Source organism: Leopardus geoffroyi, chromosome D3, assembly GCF_018350155.1.
Source record: "Leopardus geoffroyi isolate Oge1 chromosome D3, O.geoffroyi_Oge1_pat1.0, whole genome shotgun sequence".
NCBI classification, from domain to species: domain Eukaryota; kingdom Metazoa; phylum Chordata; class Mammalia; order Carnivora; family Felidae; genus Leopardus; species Leopardus geoffroyi.
Window position 1 is genome coordinate 19,655,739 of NC_059339.1, and position 22,211 is coordinate 19,677,949.

At 52.0% G+C, this 22,211-nt stretch overlaps 1 protein-coding gene across 1 annotated transcript in view; it reads right to left on the reverse strand.

Moving 5' to 3' along the window:
- Window positions 1–13,023: 13,023 nt before the first annotated feature.
- Window positions 13,024–22,211, reverse strand: part of BCR (BCR activator of RhoGEF and GTPase) — a 130,258-nt gene continuing 121,070 nt past the window's right edge. Inside the window, exons 17-23 of the mRNA XM_045458963.1 lie at window positions 20,877–20,936; window positions 20,079–20,188; window positions 18,638–18,777; window positions 17,630–17,764; window positions 16,762–16,867; window positions 16,110–16,272; window positions 13,024–15,762 (exon numbers count right to left, since the gene is read on the reverse strand). Coding sequence (XP_045314919.1) covers window positions 15,673–15,762; window positions 16,110–16,272; window positions 16,762–16,867; window positions 17,630–17,764; window positions 18,638–18,777; window positions 20,079–20,188; window positions 20,877–20,936 — 804 coding nt within the window. The 3' untranslated portion in view covers window positions 13,024–15,672. The remainder of the gene's footprint in view (window positions 15,763–16,109; window positions 16,273–16,761; window positions 16,868–17,629; window positions 17,765–18,637; window positions 18,778–20,078; window positions 20,189–20,876; window positions 20,937–22,211) is intronic.

Below are 22,211 nucleotides of genomic sequence, written 5' to 3' on the forward strand. Positions count from 1 at the left end.
CCCCACACAGCGCCTGACAATTGCGCAGGCGCCCTAAAGCTCCGCCCACGTCCCGTCGCCGCGCAGGCGCCTACGGCTCCGCCCACTCCGTTCACCTCCCTCTGGTCTCTGGGTAGCGCAGGCGCCCTTTCACCTGGCCAGCCACAAAAAAAAGACTCCGGCACGTGGTTCTGACGGGTCAGGTTTTGCGCTAGAGCTCCGGATGGCAGATGTTCCTGGGTGCTGCGTTTGGCGCGGTGGGGTGATGAGTGTAGAGCTCTCTTGTCCCAAAGCCTTACCTCAGCTCAAAGGTCCACCTTTCCTGCAGCACGTATTTACAGTGTACCAAGGACGGTGCTAGGCATGAGGTAGACAGTAGTGATAAAAACACAAGCCCTGCCCTCCTGGCGCTCCCCGTGCAGCAGGGGACACAGACACTAAACAGGTGAGCAACCAAAAACATGAAGCTAAGTATCTTTATCAAGTTAAGGAAGTTCTGTTAGGTCACTATTATCTTACAGATTTTTTCCTTTGCTTGAACTACGTTAATAAATTTTTATTACATCATGTTAGTTTCCCATGAAAAAGAAAAATTGGACTTGATACATTTTTCATACATTGCTGGACTATTCACTAACATTTTATTTAGCATTTTTGCATTTATGCCCATAAGTGATGTTGCCCTTTACTTTTTGCTTTCTTTTTTTATTTATTTTCTATTTTGGAGAAAGAGAGAGCACCAGCGGGGGAGAGGGGCCGAGGGAGAGAGAATCCTAAGCAGGGTCCATGCTCAGCATAGAGCCCAACACGGGCTCGATCCTACGACCCTGGGAGCTGAAGTCAAGAAACCTACGCCCAACCCACTGAGCTGCCCGATACCCCTACTTTTGCTTTCTTGTACTGTCTATGGCTGGTTTGGGATTTAATTTATAATAAAGTCATAATGAGTTGAGGCGACTACTGTCTTCTTCTTTATCTGGAAGATTATGTATAAGAGGATGTTTCTGTTCTTTGCCATGTTTGCTGAGGTTGCCTATAAAATTATCCAGGCCTGTCTGATTTCAGCTCAGGTCACGATCTCGCAGTCCGTGAGTTCGAGCCCCGCGTCGGGCTCTAGGCTGATGGCTCAGAGCCTGGTGCCTGCTTCCAATTCTGTGTCTCCCTCTCTCTCTGCCCCTCCCCCGTTCATGCTCTGTCTCTCTCTGTCTCAAAAATAAATAAAAACGTTAAAAAAATTAAAAAATAAATAAATAAAATAAAATAAAATTATCCAGGCCTGGTATTTTTCTTTGGTTTTGTTTGTTGTGAGACTTTTCGGGGGATAGGATGCTGATTTTAAACTAAGCATTCCATTTCTTTAATGGTTCTATATTTAGACAATTTTTTTGAATGTAGGCTCTATGCCCAACATGGGGCTTGAACTCACTACTCAGATCAAGAGTTGCGTGCTCTATAGACTGAGCCAGCCAGGCACCCCCAGACAGAATTTCTACTTCTTTCTGTGTCGTCTTTGATAAGTCATATTTTTGTAGGAAAGTGGCTGTTTTATTGATGTTTTCAAAAACCATTGGTAAAGTTATTCATATAATTCCCTTATGGTTATTTGTTTTAATTTTATTTCAGAATTTTAATTTCAGAAGACATCCATTCCTATGGTTCCTCTTCCCAAATGCACCTACTTATATTCAGTTTCTGGATATCCTTCTAGAGATACTTTATGAATATAAACAAATATAAAAAATAAATAGATATGTTCTAGGGCACCTGGGTGGCTCAGTCAGTTAAGCGTCCAACTTCGCCTCAGGTCATGGTCTCATGGTTTGCCAGTTTGAGCCCCACATAGGGCTCTCTGCTGTCAGCACAGAGCCCACTTTGGATCCTCTGTCCCCCTGTTTCTCTGCCCCTCCCCTGCTTGTGCTCTCTCTCTCTCTCAAAAATAAGTAAACATTAAAAAAAAACCCAGGTGAGCAAGTTTACCTCTGTACCATTGGTTCCATCCTTTAGACCTTTACCTAGGTCCTCACGGGCCCCTGTGTCTCTGCAGCCATGAAGACAAAACCTGTTTCCCACAAGATGGAGAATACATACAGATTTCTTACATTTGCTAAACAATTGGGGAATGTGAATATTGATATTATTCACCAGATTGATAGAACTGCAAGCTATGATGAGGAAGTTGAAACCTACTTTTTTGAGGGTCTGCTGAAATGGAGAGAACTGAACCTTACAGAACACTTTGGCAAATTTTACAAAGAAGTTATTGAGAAGTGCCAGTCCTTCAATCAGTTGGTCTATCATCAAAATGAGACAGTTCAGAGTTTGAAGACTCACCTGCAAACCAAGAACAGTTTTGCTCATCAGCCCCTTTTGGATTTGGTTGTACACTTGGCACGAGATCTGCAGACGGACTTCTATCCACATTTTCAGGATTTTTTCCCGACCATCACCTCAATCCTGGAGACTCAGGACACAGTTACTAGAATGGGCTTTCACCTCACTGTCCTATCTTTACGAGTACCTGTGAAGACTGATGGTGAAGGACATGTCCAATATATACAGATGACCCTTTTCTCTCTCTAATTCGGGTTTGGTTTGATTTTTGTTCCTTTAAAATTTTATTTTATCTTATGTACAATTCAGTACTGTTTAGTAAATTTATAAAGTTGTGTAAATACGACTGTAATCCAGTTTAAAAACATTTCCATCGTCCCCAAAAGATTTCTTATGTCTGTCTACAAGTCAGTTGTGCTTCCCATCTGTATCAGTTTTGAGGGCAAAAGCATATGGCCTCTCCTTCACTAACGCTCTCTCTCTCCCTTTCTCTCTCTCAAATTGAAAGAAAGAGAAAGGGAGGGAGAGAAAGAAAGAAGGAAAGATTTCATAGAAACATTCTGCTTTCAGATTACAGGGGAAACATTTATTCTTTATAAATACTATTATTTACTTTCTTTTTTATTGTTATTTTTTATTTTTAATGTTTATTTTTGAGAGAGACAGAGTGTGAGTGGGGGAGGGGCAGAGAGGGAGACACAGAATCGGAAGCAGGCTCCAGGCTCTGAGCTGTCAGCATAGAGCCCGACACGGGGCTCAAACCCACGAATCATAAGATCATGACTTGAGCCGAAGTCAGACACTCAACCAACTGAGCCACTCAGGTGCCCCACTATTATTTATTTTCTATTCTTCTGCCTCCTTTCACTCAACATTAGGCCTGTGAGATTAATCAATTTTGTTGCATGTACCTGTGGCATGCAAAAGTAATATCTATTTGGTTACTGTGTAGAGTTCCATTGTATGAATTTACCATACCATACTAGATCCGTTTTCCTACTGATGGACATTTGGGTTGTCTTCAGCTGTGAGCTGTTAGTGGATGGAAAATTGCATGAAGCAAAAAAGATTCCTGGATTCTCCAATGGAAAGTTATGCATCCTTGGAACATACCCTTTTAGGTTGTCTGGTTCTGATTTTGTGGGGGCTCTGAGACTTCTATTATCTTTGAGCTCTTTTACAACTCTGCAAATTGTAGAAAACTGATAGCAATGCAAATGGTTCTTATCTAAGGATAACCCTCCCCCACAGTGGAAAAGTCAGTTTTGCCTCCATTTGCAAGTTTATTTCAATATTTCTGATCTATAAATGTGTCTGACCTTTGGATTCTACTTTGAACTGATAGTAGCATCTTTTTTTTTCTTAAAGTGTATTTATTTTGAGAGAGAGAGAGAGCAGGGGAGGGGCAGAGAGACAGAGAGAGAGAGAGAGAGAGAGGGAGAGAGACCATCCTAAGCAGGCTCAGCACTGCCAGAAATAGGCTTGATCTCACGACGCTGAGCCGAAATTAAGAGCTGGACACAACTCACTGAGCAACCCAGGTGCCCCCTGATAGTAACATCTTACTGGCAATTTGTTTAATTAACAAATTGTTACTTGGTACGTATTTATTTTATATCCACATAAAGGTCATGATTTTACTTTTTTTTTTTTCATTTTTAAATTTAATTTTAAATTTTATCCTCTAACACTAGAAACAAAGTTCCTAGGAATATCCGGGATCTAGCAAAGTACTTTTAATGAGCCAAAACTAGTGAAATAGATGTTCTCCCATTGAAATTCCAAAGCAAAAGAGCCATTTTTGACCAAGCAGGAGGCTGCTGACATTTCCTGAGCAGCAACCAGGCCTGTGGAACCAGACCCTGTGCCTGGGGCTGGGGCTGGGGATGGGGCAGAGATGGCTTTGACCAGTTATCTACCCTCTAAGAACCTTCTCTGGCCCAGGCAGCAGTGTAAACTGGTCCTAAATCAGGTAAGCAGTTGCTAAGGTGTCCTGGAGGAATCAGTGGTATTTGAGCAGCATTTCCATAAAGAGAGGGCACATCCCGGATAGAGGACAGCAGGAGAAAGAGCAAGGAACTGAAGGCAAACAGGCATCGGCAAAGACAAGGAACAGGGCAGCAGGCAGCATGGCTGTCCGTGCAGAGGTGGGGGTAGGGGCAGAGCAGAGAGTCTTCCCCACCAGGCCTTAGAACTTGGGTTCAATAGTGTGGACAGCGACTAGGAACTGCACCTTTGGAACACGGAAGTGATGTACTGCAAGATTGCCTTTGGAGGACTGGCCTCCTGGCATGCACAGGATCGGGAGGGCAACCCTCACAGTCAGGGGCCTGCTCATGGTTCTGGGGGTTGGGGAGTCTGGGAGGTCTGGGCTAGTGACAGGGTGGGAGAGAAGGAGACAAATCTGAGGGTGGGGCACACAGAACCATCTGGACTTCACTCCAGTCTGTGGCTGGACCTCAGTGCTGGCATCTGTGTGGTCCCATCAACCTCATCCATACTCCATCCTTTGTCCTTGCTCATCCTCCTTGGCTCCCCAGAACCAAAGGGGAGGAAAGAACAGGCATTTGTTGCAGCTGCTGGCCTGGAGCAAGAGAGGACCTGGGGATGCATGTGGCTCACTGCCTGTGCAGGAGGTCATCTATCAGTGTGTGAGCCCCTCCCAGGGCCCAACCTCCATCTGGCTATGGCCACCAAGTGGCAGGGTTTGGGACACTGTGATGATTCATTCGTGAGCTGAGAGCGCCCCTTGGGTCAGACCCTGCTAGCCCTACCATGCTAGGGTCTCATCACCACTAAGGTGTGCTGAGCCCTGCAGCCTGGAACCCCTTTGAGCTCAGTGCTGCTGTTTTCCCACTGACCCACTCAGCTCACCCTGATGCCCACCGCAATCACTGACTGCCCCACTCAGGCCCAGCTGCTTCATCTGCACCACAGCTGGAGGAATCAAACAGCATCGGCAGTAGGCCAAGTTGTAATCGGAAAACAACTGTTCCCAACAGTTAGCAAGCCATCAGCTTTGAGTGCCAGGACGTGGAGTTTGAGATTCTTGACATACATCCCTCAGAGCCAGGGAAGCTTTGGGTCCCAGGAAATATGCAACTGTCAGCTGAGCAATGATGTGTCTGCAAGCAGAGATGGGCTGTTGGCCTTCCACATCTATGCTGCTCGCTCCAGGAGGGACCCATGTACTGGCGACCACAGCCTGAAACCCCAAAACCTCCTTGCAATGCCCAGCTGGCCTGCAGGTGACCCAGAAGGATACAAGGCATCCACCTTGTGGCCACCTTATGGCCTACAGAGATCAGACATAATCAGACCCTCTTATGACACAGTCAGGGAAACGGAGGCCTGTGAGCATTTCTGGGGGTCCCAGACTTGAGCTCAAACCCTGGCTCAGACAGCCACTGGCTATGTGACCTCAAGCATATTCCTCAACCTCTCTATGCCTCCAGTTCTTCTGTGAACAATGGCAATACTCCCTTGCCAGTTGGAGTGCTGGGGGGACTAAATAACAGGACCCCACACTATTTCATGCCCCCTGCACACCACACTTCTCTTCGAAGTCTTTGGCACATGGAAATTGCATGGCTAATAAACGGTAATGATGCATTTAGTGTCTGCTGACATGGAGACTGTAAACATCCCAAGGACAGGGCTTGGCATGTGGTAAGGGCTCATGACATGGTTCCTCTTGTCTCTCAGTGTCCAAGTTCCCATCCACAGAAAGCAATAACCCTTGTCCAGCTTCCTGATTCAACTACCCAGCACTGGGGACCTCTGGGAAACAAATGCACATCTTGATGGGAATATGGGGACAGCAGTGATGAGCTGGAGAAAGGGACTCTAATGTAAAATGCCCGGGGTTTATTTTTTTAATTAAAGAAAAACATTTTAAATATTTAGTTTTTGAGAGAAAGAGAGATAGAGTGTGAGTGAGGGAGGGGCAGAGAGAGAGGGAGACACAGAATCCGAAGCAGGCTCCAGGCTCAGAGCTGTCAGCAGAGAGGCCGATGCGGGGCTGGAACTCAAGAACCATGAGATCATGACCTGAGCTGAAGTTGGACTCTCAATCGACTGAGCCACCCAGGCGCCCCTAAAGTGCCTGAGGTTTAAGTAATGGTCATCGGTCTTCCTAGTGTCAGTGTCTAACTGAATCCTTATTTATCCTTATTTTCCAGGTGAGGAAAGTGAGCTTCAGTAAGATAAATTAATCATCCAAGAGGTGCCACAAGTCTTGGCTTCTAAATCCTGGGGCTGCACCCCCAGCTGGTGTTGCCCCACACCTTGCAAAGGAGCCTCCTGGGAATTTTGCACACAACCCGAGCCTCCCAACACGCCCACATCGCTGAGAACCATGTTCAGGATTTTTGGAAAAATTCACCCTTTGAGGGTAAATTTCACTCTGGGGAAATTTTAAGAAAATGGGTAAAAAGAGAGGGACATAACAGTGTATCATTATCCTGTTTGGAACCCAAAGCACTGTTTTCGCAGGAAAACCTGAAGGCAATTCAGAGAAGCTCTAGAAATATCTGGAGGAAGGACACGCCTGCTGGGAAAACATGAAACTGCCCTGGGGAATTAATTTCAAACTGGTTAGCAGGACACACCTGTCACAGAAGCCAGGGGAGGAGGGGATCGGCAGGAGGGACAGGTAGCCATGTCAGAGGCTGTCGGGGCGGGAACAGCCTTTGGCTTCCAGGCAGAGCCAGACTGACCTGGACACAAAGGAAGTGGCACTGAGGGGCGAGACTGCAAGGGCAGGCAGCCCTTCCTGGGAGCTCGATGGGGACGGAGAAGGAGGGTGTGGTTGTACCTGGGTGGGGGGAATGTCAAGAAAGGGCTGTTTCTTCTTTCTCTCCTGCTTTCTGCGAGCTAGAAGTGAACTGAGTGTGTTTATGGGCAGCAGTGTTGAGATATGTGGGGCATCCTGATTGCGGAGTTCAGTAGCGGGTGGAAAAAGAATTCACCCAAGGCAGAACACAGGAGATAGAAGGACTAGGGAGCAGTGGGCAGGACAGCAAAGGAGAGACTGTCTGCCACAGGGTGGTGGTGGGGGAGACTATAGTTACAGGGTGGAGTGAGGAGGCATGGGAACGGATGGAATTTCCCCTTTTTTGGTAACTCTGACTGGTTGTAAGTAGCCCATTGGTCAGTGAGGGCTTATGGCCATTTTGAGGCAGGCGGCTTAATGAGCCTGTTTGCATTCAGCCCAGTGGTCACTGTGGGCCCTTTTGCCTTGCTTAAGTTTCCATTGCTCAAACCTGTTGCCTAAAAGCGGCCTCTACAGGATTCTCTGCAGAGGTGGGGCACAGGGGGTCTATAGGTTGAGCTGCCTGAGGAGACAGGCCAGGAAAGAGCTGTCCACTTTCTCAGGGTTTCTCTTTCTCTCTCTCTTTTAAGTTTATTTATTTATTTATTTATTTATTTATTTATTTATTTTGAGAGCGAGAGAGAGAGAGAGAGAAAGCATGAGAGGGGGAGAGGCAGAGACAGAGAATCCCAAGCAGGCTCTGCACTGCCATCACAGAGCCTGACACAGGGATCGAACTCACAGACTGTGACATCATGACCTGAGCCAAAATGACAAGTCTGACACTTAACTGACTGAGCCACCCAGGCGCCCCTCTCAGGGTCTTTTGTAGGCAGGACTGTGGTGGGAGAGGGGCCCGAGGACAGTAGCCAAAGCTCTCAGGCTGGGTTGTGTGTGATGATCCCCGTGTCTGTCTCCAGGGACCCCACCCCAGCCTTTCAGTCTCTGGCCCTAGGACAAAGGAGGGACAATCCATTTCTGTTCTGAGCAGGAGTGCATTTGGAGGTGGGAGAACAGGTGAGGAAGCTGGAAAGCCGGGGTCTGGCCACAGTGCTGGACTTACTAGCAGGATGACGGTATTAGTTTCTGGAGACGGCATTACACAAAGGGGCTTAACATAACCGCAGTGGGTTCTTTCCCAGTTCTGGAAGCTGAAGTCCCAAATGCAGGTGGGAACAGGGGATGTTTCTTTCTGGATTTTTGGAGGGAGAATCCCTGTCCATGCTTCTCTCCTGGCTTCTGGTGGCTGCCAACAACCGTCAGCTTATAGATGTATCTAGCGAATCTTGGCCTTCAATCCATGTGGTGTTCTCCCTGCGTGTCTGTTTTCTCTTTTTCTGTCTCGTGTAAGGATGATTGTCATTGGCTTTAGGGCACACCCTAATCTGCGAGGATCTCATCTAGAGATCCTTACCTCAATGATATCTGAAATGACCCTTATACCAAATAATATCACATTACAAGTTTCCAGTTGGACATATCTTGAGGGGGGGAGCACAATTCACCCATTACAGGGATGATGGAAGAGCCACTTCCTCTTTCAGAGGACTGGTATTGTCTGAACATGGGAATACTCTCATAAGGAGAATCAGAGACAATGATGGCCATGAGCTGGCTTTAGGGACCACATGGTCCAGCCAGGACAGGCATGTGGCTTAAGTTCTAAGCACCTTGAGAGCAGCAGTCATACATTACCAAGGCAAAAGGCCACAGTGCGTACCTCCTGGCAGTGCATGCCAGTCTGTCCAGTATCCCAGCCTTGTTTCCCAGTTAGCTTGTACTCCACTGGGGCTTAGGAAATCCTCAGTACCCTGAGGCCTCCCCTCCCCTACCACATTCGGGGTTCAGCCTTGACCTGCCTGTCAGGTGCTACAATTTCTCACCCATCCACTTGGCCCGGGAAGTAGGAAGCACAGGCCTTGACCCTGAGTTGGGACCTCAGAACTCTAGGGGAGGGGTCTCGAGGCTGAGTAGCTGAGGGGATGGAGGGAGCTGCATAGGGGTTTTGGGCCCCTAAAGATCACCATTGTCTGGGGACCCTCACAGCGAAACAAGCAAGCATGTGGGCCTCAGCTTGGGATGACCCTGTACATGCCATGCCTGGGTGGTGGCTATGGTTAGGTCACTCATAGGAGCCACAGGGTGACTGTGAATTAAAAAAGATTTGCATTGACTATAAGCAGAAGAGGAGGCCACAAAATATGTTTGTCTGTGAGGTTCACTGATGTGGCCTAGACAGGGCAGGTGAGTGACACCCCCTTCCCTCTGTGTGGTCATCCTGGCCCCCCACGGAGGAGTATAGGGAGAACTTAGGTTCCCAGCTTGGTTCCACTTCCAGGAGTTCAAAGGGCCAAAGGCCAAAGGTCATTGTATTAACCTTAGTTACCTCTCTAAGGGCTTCTGAATATAGTCACATTGGGGGTTAGGACTTTAACATATGAATTTCCGGGGAACACGGTTCAGTTCATAACAGCCATGGCATAGTGGAGTCTGGAAAACTCTAGGTCAGCCATGAAGAGTGTGGGAAGGGGGTAGGTAATGCCAACCAGGCAGAAGAGGGATTTTTGCTGCACTCCAGCACCCCAGCATGGCATCAGTAGGAGGCAGGTCTGGCAGGAGGTGGCCTGGGTGGGCCGAAACTCAGAGGCTGGAGACCAGTCTGCAGGGGTGTTTAGGGCTCCTGCAGTCACTGCTCATTGTCCAGGAGCCCCGAGAGTTGTTTCTTGGTGATCACCAGGTGAAAGGGCCCCAGTGGGAAGTGTAGCCCAGAAGTGTTTACCTAATGGAGCACACAAACAAAGGTCATAGATGCCTTAGCTTGTTCCAAATGACTGCTCGCCACTCCCCAACATTGTAAATACTGTCTCCAAAAAATAGAAGAGACAGCAGCTATTCCCCTCTGTCCATTGTTTTTCTCTCCTTCTGGCCCATTTTCCCCTGCAGCTGGGAGGTGGGGCTCACCTCCCAGAGTTGAGACAGCAAATCCTGAGGGGGGTCCGTCAACACCACCCCTTCATGTAATTTAAATGATAGCTGTATTTAAATGAGCATCTGCAGAATCTGCTTCCCAGTGGACGGGGCTGGAATTTCCCTGCTGGCCGTTGGGGGCCATGCCATGACTTTGGGAGGTCCATCTGTCCTAGTCACTCAAGCTCTTCACCCCTGGGGAGTTCCTGGGGCCGGGGTGGCCACCATCCTGGCATCTCTGCTTCTGTGGCTACTCAGCCTGCAGCTACTTTGGGACCTGAACTTGCTTAGGTACCCAGACTTGTTTAGGCCCCATTCCTAAGGCCCCTTCTTTGTCCAGCATCCCATTTGAACTTACACACCCCCGGCTGCCAGGCTCAGGTTGCAACAAAGTGACTGAAAAACGTAAGGAAGAGTTTCTGGTCAGACCTTGCCCAATTCCACCCACAGGAGAATGGAAAAGTAGTTGGTGTGTGGACTGCCCTCAGTGTTCTAGCTGAACTGGCCGGAGAGGCGCCTAGAAGGCCCTTCTCTGGACACATGGCCACGTGATGTCCAGTCGGCTGCCTGGCCCAGGGTGCTCACTGCATCTTGTTTGGGAGTGCACAGATGAGCAGCTTAGGTCCCCCAAAGCAGCTGGTTTCCTTTCTGATCTCAACACATCTGAGAGGTGCAACGGGGCCCTGTCTTCCCAAAAACCGTTTACGTGGGTGCCTCTTTGTCATGGCCCTGGTTGGCCTTTCTGGGCTACAAGTATTGGGGTGACAGAGACACAGGGCTGCGCCTGGCAGCTGACCCATTGCTCTCCTCCACTCGTTACATTGAGTTCCAACACCCCTTCCCTCAGGCCTGACAGTCCCTCCTTATCCTGGCGTGCCCCTCAGCCTGCTGATGCTTGCTGACCCATGGCAGCTTCTCCAGGAGCCCATTTGGGCCTCTTCAAGAGCTGGGTCTGTCACCCCCTCACTTTTTCTGTTTATCTTTCCAGAGCTATTTGTGATAGTCCATCGTTAGTTCGTGGAAATGTTTCCTTTTAATGCAATTGATGCACTTTTTTGAGGGGCAAGTATGTAAGTTTTGCTGAGATTTCTACACAAAACTTTGTCTCCTTTTATTTGCCCAGGGTGTGTACATGTGGGCTACCTGGAGGCCTCAGACCGTGTGCCCTCACGAGCCTTGCCACATCTAGGCAAAGGCTGGCGGTCAAGGCCTGGCTCTGCCCTTTCCTGCAGAAAGGGAGCTAGCTTGGGGAGCCAGCAGAACACAGAGATCCTAGCCTCTGCTCATCTACTGGCTCTGGGACCCTGGGTGGGGAGGACTTGGTGCCCACCCACCCCCGGCCTTGCATGCCTCAGTGTCCCCATCTATCAAGCAAAGGGATTGGACTAAGAGGCCTCTGAGGGCCCTTTGAGGTGGAAGATCTCAGATTTGGGACCACTGGCTTGGACTTGGCTGGACATGGAGCCTGCTCTTAGGAACTTGGCTAGTCAGCTCTTGCCCGAAAAATCAACTCCTAGTAGGAGTGATATGGTAAGGCTTTAAAACATTGCAAGGCGTCTGGGTGGCTCAGTCAGGTAAGCATCTGACTCCTGGTTTCGGCTCAGGTCATGGTCTCACAGTTTGTGGGTTCAAGCCCCATGTCAGGCTCTGCACTGACAGTGTGGGGCCTACTTGAGATTCTCTCTCTTCCCTCTCTGTCCCTCCCCTGCTTGTGCGTACGCTCTCTCTCTCTCTCAAAAATAAACTTAAAAAAATAAAACATTTTGTTATTGTTATTGGTTTTCAAACAGGACCACGACTGTAGGGACAGAGAAAACTAACTGTAGCCTTTTAGGGGTCGAATACTCAGACAAGGGCCAGTGGGAGCCTGTTCTTCATCGGTAGATGTCAGAGTAGACAGATGACATGGTGTAGGTGAAGCTTTTCCAATGCAGGTAAAACCCAATGTCAACTCTTATACCTGTGAGAGGAGGGGACACTGCGTGAGGACGACTTGTGGGGGGATATTGTGGGAGGGGATGCTGGAGGGGTGCTGTGGGAGGGGGCTCTGATGCCTTTGGAGATTCTGAGGGGGGGGGAGGCTCATCCCAGGGCATCCTGTTGCACTCTCGGTGTGACCTCCTCCGGGTCACCACAGGCCAGTGAATTGGCCGCAGTGATGCCCCATAGGCAGCAGTGTTGGGAGGCCAGCCGGAGGGAGAATCGCAGGGCAGGCAGATGACCACACACCACACTGCCCCCACCCTCGGGGGCTGACCAGGCAGCCGACGAGGAGACCTTCCTCCCTGTGGGTCTGAGGAAGGCCTTCACTGGCCACTTGCAGTCTCCGAGGTGAGCCTTACCCTTAGGAGAGTCTCGGGGTGAGACTCAGGGGGGTGGCAAATGAGCGTGACCCAGCTTCTCCCAAGTCCTACACCGGTCTCCGCCCTGGGCACAACTTCCCTGTAAGCTGGACAGACTTTTCCTGAGGGCAAGGCTGGTGGCAGCTCAGAGAGACCCATGCCTGCAGGCAGCAGGAAGGCCAGACCTGGCAGGACCACCAAACCTTGGTGTCAGCGGAAACCACAGAGACCAAGGAACCGGTGCAGGGCCAGGCTGTGGGGGGCTGGAGTCCTCCCTGCCTCTGGGCTTGGCATGGCCGGTACCCCCACCGCCCTAAACCAGAGGGCTCCAAGCTCCTGCTCTGCTGCTTCACGTCCCAACACTGCCTGCGGTGCCCGCCTGTGGTGCATAGACCCCACTGGGCCTGGCTTCTTCACTGCGGTGTGCGCTGCCCTCCTAGGTGGCCTCCGGGGCACCTGGGCCCTCTACATCGCCTGCTGCTGCTTCCAGCTCTGCTGCCCACCCCCAGCTCCCACCCAGCAGCTCGGGGACCCTCCCAGAGGTTCCGATCGTGTTTTCCTTCTGAATGGAGCAATCACCACTGACACAAGTAGTCTCAGGTAACTTTAATGAAAGTGTCAGCAGTCCCTTCCCCCACGGTGGTATAGGGATGGCTGGGCCCAAAGCAGAAATGCAGCTGCAGAGACAGCCAAGCTCCCTGCTCCAGATTCGGGGGGCCGGATCAAGCTCCCTGCTCCAGGCTTCTCGTCTGCTGCAGAGTCCCGCAGCCGTGCCTCGTGGAAGGTCATGTCTGGGCTTTAGGACTCTATTTGCCCTATGCTCGCTTTACCAACCCCCAGGCCCGTGTGTGAGACAGGGCGACAGAGGCGGCCAGTGACCACTGCCACTGTGACCCGGCGAAGGAGCGCTTTTAGAGCTACACAAGGAAGAGTGGTCATTCTGTCATCAAACAGCACACATTCTATATAAATAAAAAGTAAGAAGGGGGAGGAGGTAGGGGGAGGGAACGAAAATTGGCACAGACACTGATATATTGCTTTCCAGTTTCAATGCGACAGATGCAAATCATGACACCAGGGGAACAGAAACGAGTGCTGGGTGTAGCTTTTCTAAGCAGAGTGTGTTCCCCTTGCAGGGCTGGAGGGGTGCTAAGATGGATGGGGCTGGGAAGCCAGGCCAGAGGCGGCCCAGAGCTGGAGGCCTAAGAAACCCAGTGAGTCCAGAAATGTGCAGAGGGCAGAGGACCCTGCTCCCTGCCTCTACCCCCAGGAGAGCCACACTCCTTTAAAAATGGTGGGTCTGCTCTCCTCGCAAGGAAAAAGTACAAAGAAATAAATATAGTATGTGGACATAAAACCTTTAAGAGACTTTGTTTTCTGCTGCCCTTCCCCACCCCCACCCTGCTTCAGCAGGTCCACAAGCAGAGGGGAGGCTGGAGAGCACATGTCCCCCCATGTGCAGCGAGTTTGGGCAAGAGCTGCCTATTGACGTGTCAGGCGAGCCCTCCCACCCCCACCCCTGCCACCCAGGACATGGGAGGGATCATGGGACATTGCCACCGTTACTGGTGTAATCATGTGACAAGCAAACACCTTTTCCTGAGTCACACTATTGCTTTCCTCCTCTGGTTCACTACATTCTCTTTTCTTGCAAGACCAGCATGGAAACTTGGCTTCTCAAGGTTTTTCTCCTTGCCCTAACCCCTCTCTTTAAAAAAAAAAAAAAAAAAAAAAAAAAAAAAAAAAGGATGCAATTGTTTATAGATCTATTTCTTCAAAAGACTTAGCGGCCTCCCTCGTTCTCTTTTCTACAAGCTGGATGGTCAGGAGGGTTACCAGGAATGTCCTGGCTTCTGTACCGGTATCTGGAGAGCAGGGAGGGGAGGTAGCTGCCAGTCCCTGTCTTTCTACCTGCTCCGGGACAGGAGCGCCCCACCCTGAGCCTGGCCAGTGGAACAGCCCCCTGCTCCTAACCACCCCCTCCCCCCACATTCCTGATGCTCAGGAGACTTCAGAACTGGCCCCTGACAAAAACAGAGTTGGCGTGTAGAGGAAGACAAAATGCCGCTGGGACACGAATTGTCCATGGAGTACATTCTAATATCGTATTAGTTATCTGAATCTGTTAGGAAAAAAATTAGAAACTATGTAGAAAACTTAAAAATATTCAAGTATCAAAAGGCTATTCAGATCAAAGTTTAAAACGAGCTGTCAGCAAGCTGTTGCTGCCGAGAGGAAACTTTTACAAAAGTTTACTGAGTTTGTTCAGCAGAGAGCAAGAGAATGAAGTGACTGATGTCGGGGGATGATCAGGGGGAGGGAGGGTGTGGGCAGAGGGGGCAACAGGCTGGAGGAAGCCAGAAAGACTGAGGCCTTTTTAAGCCAAAGAGGAGAGCTTGTGCCCAACAGGCAGTGGACAGGGTCACTATCCCTGGAGAAGAAGCCATAAAGTGCGCAGCCTGGGCCTCCCTCCCCCTGGTGTCGGTCCTGGACAGACAGACAGGCGTTACAAGGCTCCAAGGGGAGCTGCCTTCTGAGGGGCACATGAACAGCAAAAACAACGCAACAGGACAGAATAGGAAGACCCATTTCTGGACAGAGTTCCTTCTAGAAAGAAGGAGAAGGAAGGAAGGAGGCGAAAGGGGTCAAACGCTACACAGTGTTGACTTAGCTTTTCAAACTCTGTTACATAAACAGAGTTAAATTTCTAAGTCAGGGAAACTGAAAAGCCCCCACCCACACAGGGACAGGGCTGTGGCCCCCAAGGTATGAAGCAGCATCGGTGTTTATTCAAGACACGATAGTGAGGGAATCTGGTCACGTTCCCTTCTCCCTGGAGAGGGTGCATCTTGACAAGCGTTCCAGTAGAAATCTCTTAAACTCTGGTAAGTTCGTAGAAACCACTCCCTTCACCTGGTCCCACGGCCAGGCCTGCTGCGCGCTGAGGCATGCTGGCTTGGGGCACCCTCTGGTGGCAGCATGGAAAACCACAGTCTGAGGCTCCTTGCAAGCTCACAGGCCCAAGGGCCGGGGGGCGGGGTCCAGAACTGCCCAGGCCACTTAGCCTTTTGCCTTGGGTAGTTGTCTCTAGGCAGTCCCTAGACAAGGGTAGTCCAGCCCTTGGGGGCGGGGTGGCCTAATTACTCCTCAAGAAGATTCGGTTCCCACTCTGTGGATAGCCCGTTTTTGCAGGAGGTTTCCAGGCCGTTCTGCTGGCCTCTCAGAGATGGAATTGACCCTTTAGACTTCAGTGGAGAATAGGATGCTCTGTCTCTTGCTGTCTGGGGCAGGGATGGCCTCCAGCTGCAGGAAGTACAGCAGCACCTGGACCTGCCGGGGCAGAGCAGGGAGGAGGAAAGAGGAAAGTGGCTCAGAGGGGTGCTCACAGCTGCAGAGTGTGCTGGCGACACGAGCCCCTCCCGCCAAGAGATCTGAAGGCCCCTGAAAATATCAGACAGGCCCTGAGAAGCCCCAGTAAGGAACAGAAAGAAGGACAGTGGCCTGGGTCCTCCCTTCCCCTCCCAGCCACACGGCCTCAGGCAAGTGCCTCTCTCAGCACCTTGGACCCCTCCCCCTGTACACCTTGGATGGGAATAACCCATAGGACCCTGGGTGGGCCAGGCAGAGGCCACCTCTGAGATCAGACGGCGTGAGCTGGAGCCTGTTTCTGCCCATACCTGGGACATGACTTCCAGGGACCAGCTGTCGGTCATGGATATGGGCTGGCTGGGGTTGGCAGGGAGCTTGCTCTCCTTCTCTGATGGCCGGAGCAGCGTGGGGCCGAAGACTGTGGCAAGGTTGTGCAGGGACATCTTGTTCACCGTCTCCTTCTCTGCCACCCTGCAGAGGGCCAAAGCAGAGGGTGCTGTTGAGACACGGCCTTCAGGATGGAGGTGAGGTGGAGGGGCCAGACCTCTCTGGAGGGTGGCTCAGGGAATGTGAGAGTGGGAGCCACCCCTTTCTGCCTTGGGTTGGCTCCACAACACAGACACCCCACCCCTGGATGTGCTGGAAGCAGACTGCACCCCGGTTCTTCTGGGCTGGAGGGGCCTAGGACAAAGAGCACCTGGGGCTGGCAGGTGGCTTGGCCAGCTGTGGGCCATGACCTGGAGCGGGGAGGAAGCCCAGGCACACCACGGGCCATGGCTGAAGCGCTTCACTCTTCCCTTAAGGCCGTGGAGCAATACCCAGAACGGATGAGTAACCACAGACAGGGGTGGGGGGAGAGGGCCCTAGGAGCCATGGAGTGTGACTAGGGTCTAGGAGACAGTGGGCCACAAGAGAACGTGCCTTGCTGCCTGGGGGCCCCTGAGGAAGAGCTGGGGTTACCTTTTCAGGTGGTCCAGAAGGAAGAGGAAGGTCAGCAGGTTGGCCTCTGGGAGCGACAGCAGCAAATTAAGCATGCAGCTCTCCTTTGCAACGGGGTCTGAAAGAGCTGCAGAGGGTTGGGAGGGGGTTATTCTCAGGGTCATGACCAAGTTGGAGGCCCCTCCTGGGGCTCTCAGGGCAGTCCAGGCCCATCATTGTCCTGGCCCACATAGCACTCGCCCCCAGTGAGGATCCAGTGCCAGGAGGTGGCAGGCATCACTGCCCTCCCAGCCGACCTGGCCATTCCAACCTTCTGCTCAGAAGAGCCCAAGGCATGAGAAGCTGAGCATGGACTGAAGCAGGAAGAGTGAGGGCAGGAAGGTTTCAAGGCCCTGGAAGTTCCCTCATCACCCTGCATACCCTGGGGGTCCTCTGCTGAATGAATGGCCCTGGAGGCTGGGTGTGGAAGCTGCAGTTGCCTTGTCCCCCCACACCCCCACTTCGGACACCACCCTCCAGGAGGACCTAGGGTCAGGTTGGGCTTGAAGCCCAATGTGACAGGACCAGGAGCTGGGGTTAGAGGAGCAGAGGGGCACTGCAGTGAGGAGGAAGGAGCCTCCAGGACCCCGTACTCCGGTGTGCCGCAGTGGTACCAGCCCTTTCACCCTCTTGGGCTCCTTGGAGGGATGGGGACAGCAGGAGGCCCTTTGAGGATAGGCAGAGGCCTTCTAGGACCAGCTAGGTTCTTGGTCCGCTGCCACCGTGAAGTTTGGGCTCAAAGGTGGACCATGGTGGAGGGGGCGCAGCTCACCCTCACCTTGCTGTTGACATCTCTCCCACCTCAGAGTACCACTGGACAGGAGGGGCTGGGGAGACCTCCCATGCTCACCAATGCCTTCGGCGAAGTTGGGGTAGAACTCGTCGGTGAAGAGGGGCTCCGGCAACTCACGGAAGTACAGCTTCAGCGTTCCGGCAATGGCGTTCACGTCCATCTCACTCATCATCACGGACACATCCTTGTTATCTGGAAGGAGCGTGGAGATGAAGCACGACCTACCTACTCACGGAGACCAAGTAGGGTTCCGCTCTCCCTGCCTCAGGCAAGTCAGCCCATAGCAGGAGGACGGTTTTTGGGGTTCCTCCTTTGAGCAGGTTGTGTCTTCTTCCAAGTATGCCAGCGGTTCTGGCAGAGGAGGCGTCCTCCCGACCCCTCCCTTGCTGGGCAAGGGGCGGCCTGGTAGCAGAGCCACCACGAGAGGCTGTCAGGCCAGTGGAGGTATCGCAGACACGGTGCCCGGGCAGGAGTTGGGTGGCTACGCTCTGCAGCAACTACCTGACGGCAGGCATCTTCTGATACTGGGATTATTTGTGCCACTCTACAGTTTAAACCAGTGCCTTCCCTCTGGCCTCAGGTGGCCACTGGCCCTCTGTGTCACAAACCAGGGAGGGAAGAGTATCCAGGCACGATGTCCTGGCTCTGCCACCTTCTACTCTGAGGAGCCTCTGGGGTCTCAGTGTCCTCATCTGGGGATTGAGGTAGTTCCACCAACTTAGAAGTCAGACCACACTGACTCCAAAGCTTTGGTCGGCACCTCTTTTCTACCCTGTGAAGCAGGCCAAGCCCCAGTGGGAGGTGGGGCGGCCCCACATAAGCCCCTGGGCCAGCTCCACGAGAGCCATGCACATGTGGCTCAGACAGGAGAACGGGCTTCTGCGGAACCTCCTCTCACCCCTCCCTCTTCTTTTCACTGGAAAAATCAGACAAGAAGTGAAGAAAATGTACGGAGCCTAATATACTCAGCAGGAGCCTTGACCATGAAAGGTCACCACTTGCACCGTGGGGTGCAAGGTCACCACGCCCACACCCCATCCTGCACCGCGTGGGGCCGACACTCACTGACGTCAAAGGCCGCCTTCAGCGCCTGGATGTCTGTGGCCACTCCAGACACACGGTAGATGCCTACTTCCTCCATGCCCCGCCGCTCGATCTCCTCCACGCACTGGCGCACGATGTAGGGCACCTTGGACCTCTCTCTCCTGCAGGGCGAGGGGAAGCACCTTCAGTGCCTGGCAGCCCCTGGCTCAGGCCACAGAGCTGGACCCATCAACTGTCTGCACACCTGGACACCTAGAGATGGGGGTGATGAACGCCCCCGGGTGTGGGCGTACACAGACTCTCTTGCATGCCTTCCGTTTGCTCTCAGAGTTCATGATTAACATTGTTTAGATCTTATTAGGGTCTTTCTAAGGTAGTCAGATGACCTGTGAGTTATATGTGATCTTTAGGGAAGGTCAGGAGGCTTTCCTAGGTGTTATCAGCCATAGGAAGTCAGTTAAAACATTCCAGGCATCGGGTTAATAGGTGGCTGCGGAGTCCTGGACCCAGTCTTGGCTCTGCCAAGACTGCTATGTGAGAGGTGAACCCTGACCCCTCCAGGCCTGAGCAAGAGGTGAGCCCTGTACATAGCAGCACTCCAACACCTGCTGGATTGCTGGATGAACAACCCCACAGGGCTGCCTAACCTCAGCACTCAGAATCCTGTGGTTCTAAACACTTTTTGCTCACATCTTAACAACACCCAATTCCCAGAGTAGGAGTACCCTAAAAATAGGAGATGTGCTGTTTGGAGGGTCAGCTTTAGACTAGTTTAGCAACTGGATTCAGGAGCTCAGCAAAGTTCCTTCCCAAGCCGCCCCCATTAGCGGTGCTTATTTGGGGTAACTGCTGACACAGTCCTCTCTGCTCAAGCCCAGGTCCACCCAGAGAGCTGGGGGGAAGGCTGGGGTGCAGCTGGGGGCAGGGAGTGGTGTTTGGATACAATTAGGTGTCCGGGGGACATGTGACACAGGCTCTGGCCTTTGAGGTCAGGGGCCCGGCTGGATTCCAAACAGGGGAAATGAATGGATTCTGGGAGAAAGAGGCCCGTGTCCCTGAGAACTGCTCTCAAACCAGCATACAAACTTCTCCTCACAAGTGACCTTGCCCCAGGGGCTGGGGTTGCCACAGGAACCCTGACTGTGACAAATTCAGAGCCAGGGAAGAAGACCCTGACTCTGTGCTGCTCCAGTGGTAGTGTGGGAGCCAGCCCGCCGGCCTGCATGAGGGGGCGAGGACATTCCTGAACTGATGAGGACAAGTTTCTAGGTTAACAGGAGGCAGCTAAGCACACTGAGTGCTCCATTGGCCTGAGAGGCATCCTGTGCTCAGAGGACCATGCAGAGAGTGGAGACCCTTGCCTGCTCTTTCCTTCAGAAACACCTGCTCGGTGGGGGTGGGACGGGGTGCCCCCTGTGCCTGAGGATAACAGATGCATGAGCCCTCACCCCTCTCCACTCACTTGGTGACCACGGCAATCTTGACTCCGAAGACACCTGTCTGTTTTCGGGAAGGCATTCTCTTCAAGCTGAACTCCCTGCTGGTGAACTTGATGGAGAGTTTCACTTCAATCTGCAGGGGGAGGCAGGGAGCACAGCCCTCTAACCCTTCTGAGACTCACAGTCTGAGTTCCCAGAGGCCCTGGGGGCTTGGCAAATCATCCCCCTCCCCAGGCAAGCGGGCTAAGATCCCAGCACAGGGCAGCCCCCTGGCCCAACTCAGCAAGGGCCAGGAACAGTCAGGGTGATTTAAAGACTGGCTCTTGCAGGACACTCCTCCCCACCCTAATCCCCACTGCTTCTCTTTCTTTCTTAATAGTTAACAAGAGGAAAAGCATAGAAAGTAACATAACAAAAAGCCATGAATTATCTATCAAATGTAACATTTTGTCATATATGCCCAGACCTCTCCTGGTAGGTAATTGTTTTGTTTCTTTTTTCTTTCTTTTTTAAAGATTTAAATCCTTCTGGGGCACTGAAAACTAATCAGGGGTCTCCATTTCTACAGGCAGACCCCAGGGTCGAGGCCCTGCCTAATTTGGTGGTACCACTGGATCACTGTTTGGGGAGGGAGGCTCAGTGCCTGGCTGGTGACTACGACACCAGCCACCAAACGTTCATAGTGACTCTGCTTTGCAGCACCTCTGCCTCCTGCAGCCATGCCCCACCTCACACACTAGCTCAGGTTTAGCCTCCTTCGGACTGTTTTGGAAGGAATGGGGGCCACCCTAATCTTCTGGGAAAAGTAGGTGCCAACATACCCCGTTCATGGCGATGACAGTCCGCTGCCAGTCTCTGTCCTGCAGGGCCTGGGGGTCCAGCTGAAAGCAAGCAGTCATGATTACTAGGTGCCCTGGGGGCTGTGCAGAGATCCTGCCAGGCAGCAAGCAGCCCAAGCCTGTGATGTCTCCACACTTAAGTCAGAATTGGAGCCGGACCTCTGCCGGCACCTGAGAGGGGTCCAGAAAGGGGACCTGCTAGAAAACCCCTGGAAACTGAGAGCTCTCCTATGCTTCATGTGTCCCAGACTCACCCCTGGTGTGAGTTGGTGACAGCTCTGGGCCCTGCACCCTGCTCCTCCCTCCATCCCTTCTGGATGGGAGCTCAAGTCCATGGTAGCAGCTGTCCTGCTCCCCCTCACCAGCCATCACAGGTGCTACACACAGCTCAGTGGAGGCTGAGCTGTCGGCTTAAATATTTTGGGAAACCCCGTTTTAATAGTAATTTTCAGAAAGTGTGCCAACCAAGAGTTTGAAACTGTTTTTTCCCTGAGTGTGCCTGGTGGTTTAATTGTAGGAGCCCATGCAGGAGGGGGTCTCCAGTCCAGGCCAGTCCTATGGCTCAGAGTCAGGCCCAGAAGGATCCAGAGCCCAGCTCCAAACCACACAGCTAGTGACAGATCTGGAGGAAGGCCCTCTGCAGCCCTCTGACTTCTACCTCACAGAGTACTGTCTGAGTGCCGGCCCACGGGACCATGCTGCCCCATCTCACCTGACAGCTTGTGCTGCTGTAACATACCCAACTTTGTGCTCAGGCCAAGCTCTCCCCATCTATGAGGTCTCCATCCTCCCTGTTTCGGGGAGCACACATCCACACCAGTGGGCTGGACAAATGAGCACCTGGGAAGAGCTTGTTTGAAAAAACAGCTCCCTGAGTTCTATTCACAGGGTTGCACTCACAGCTCAGGGTGGGATCTGGGGTTCACTTAACTAGAAACCTCCCTAAGTGATTCTGGTATAAAGCCAAGTTAAGGAGCCACTGTCTGACACCATGTAACCTGGCGTTCCTCATACGGGGCCTTGTGATGCATGGCTGAAACTAGGCAAACCACTTGATAGCAGGGTCCATGTCTCGTGATTTCTGCACACACAAACTTGTACACACACACACACACACACACACACACACACACACACATACACACACGACGGTACTGAGCATAGTGCCAGGTCCAGTGGGGTGCTCAGGACAGGCATCCATGTTTATCCACTGCAAGGGACCCAAGAAGTGACAGCCACGTGGACCTTGTGCAGGTGAGAAAACAAGGTCCAGCGGCTGCTACCTCTCAGCTGTGTGCAACCAGAGCCTCTATCCCT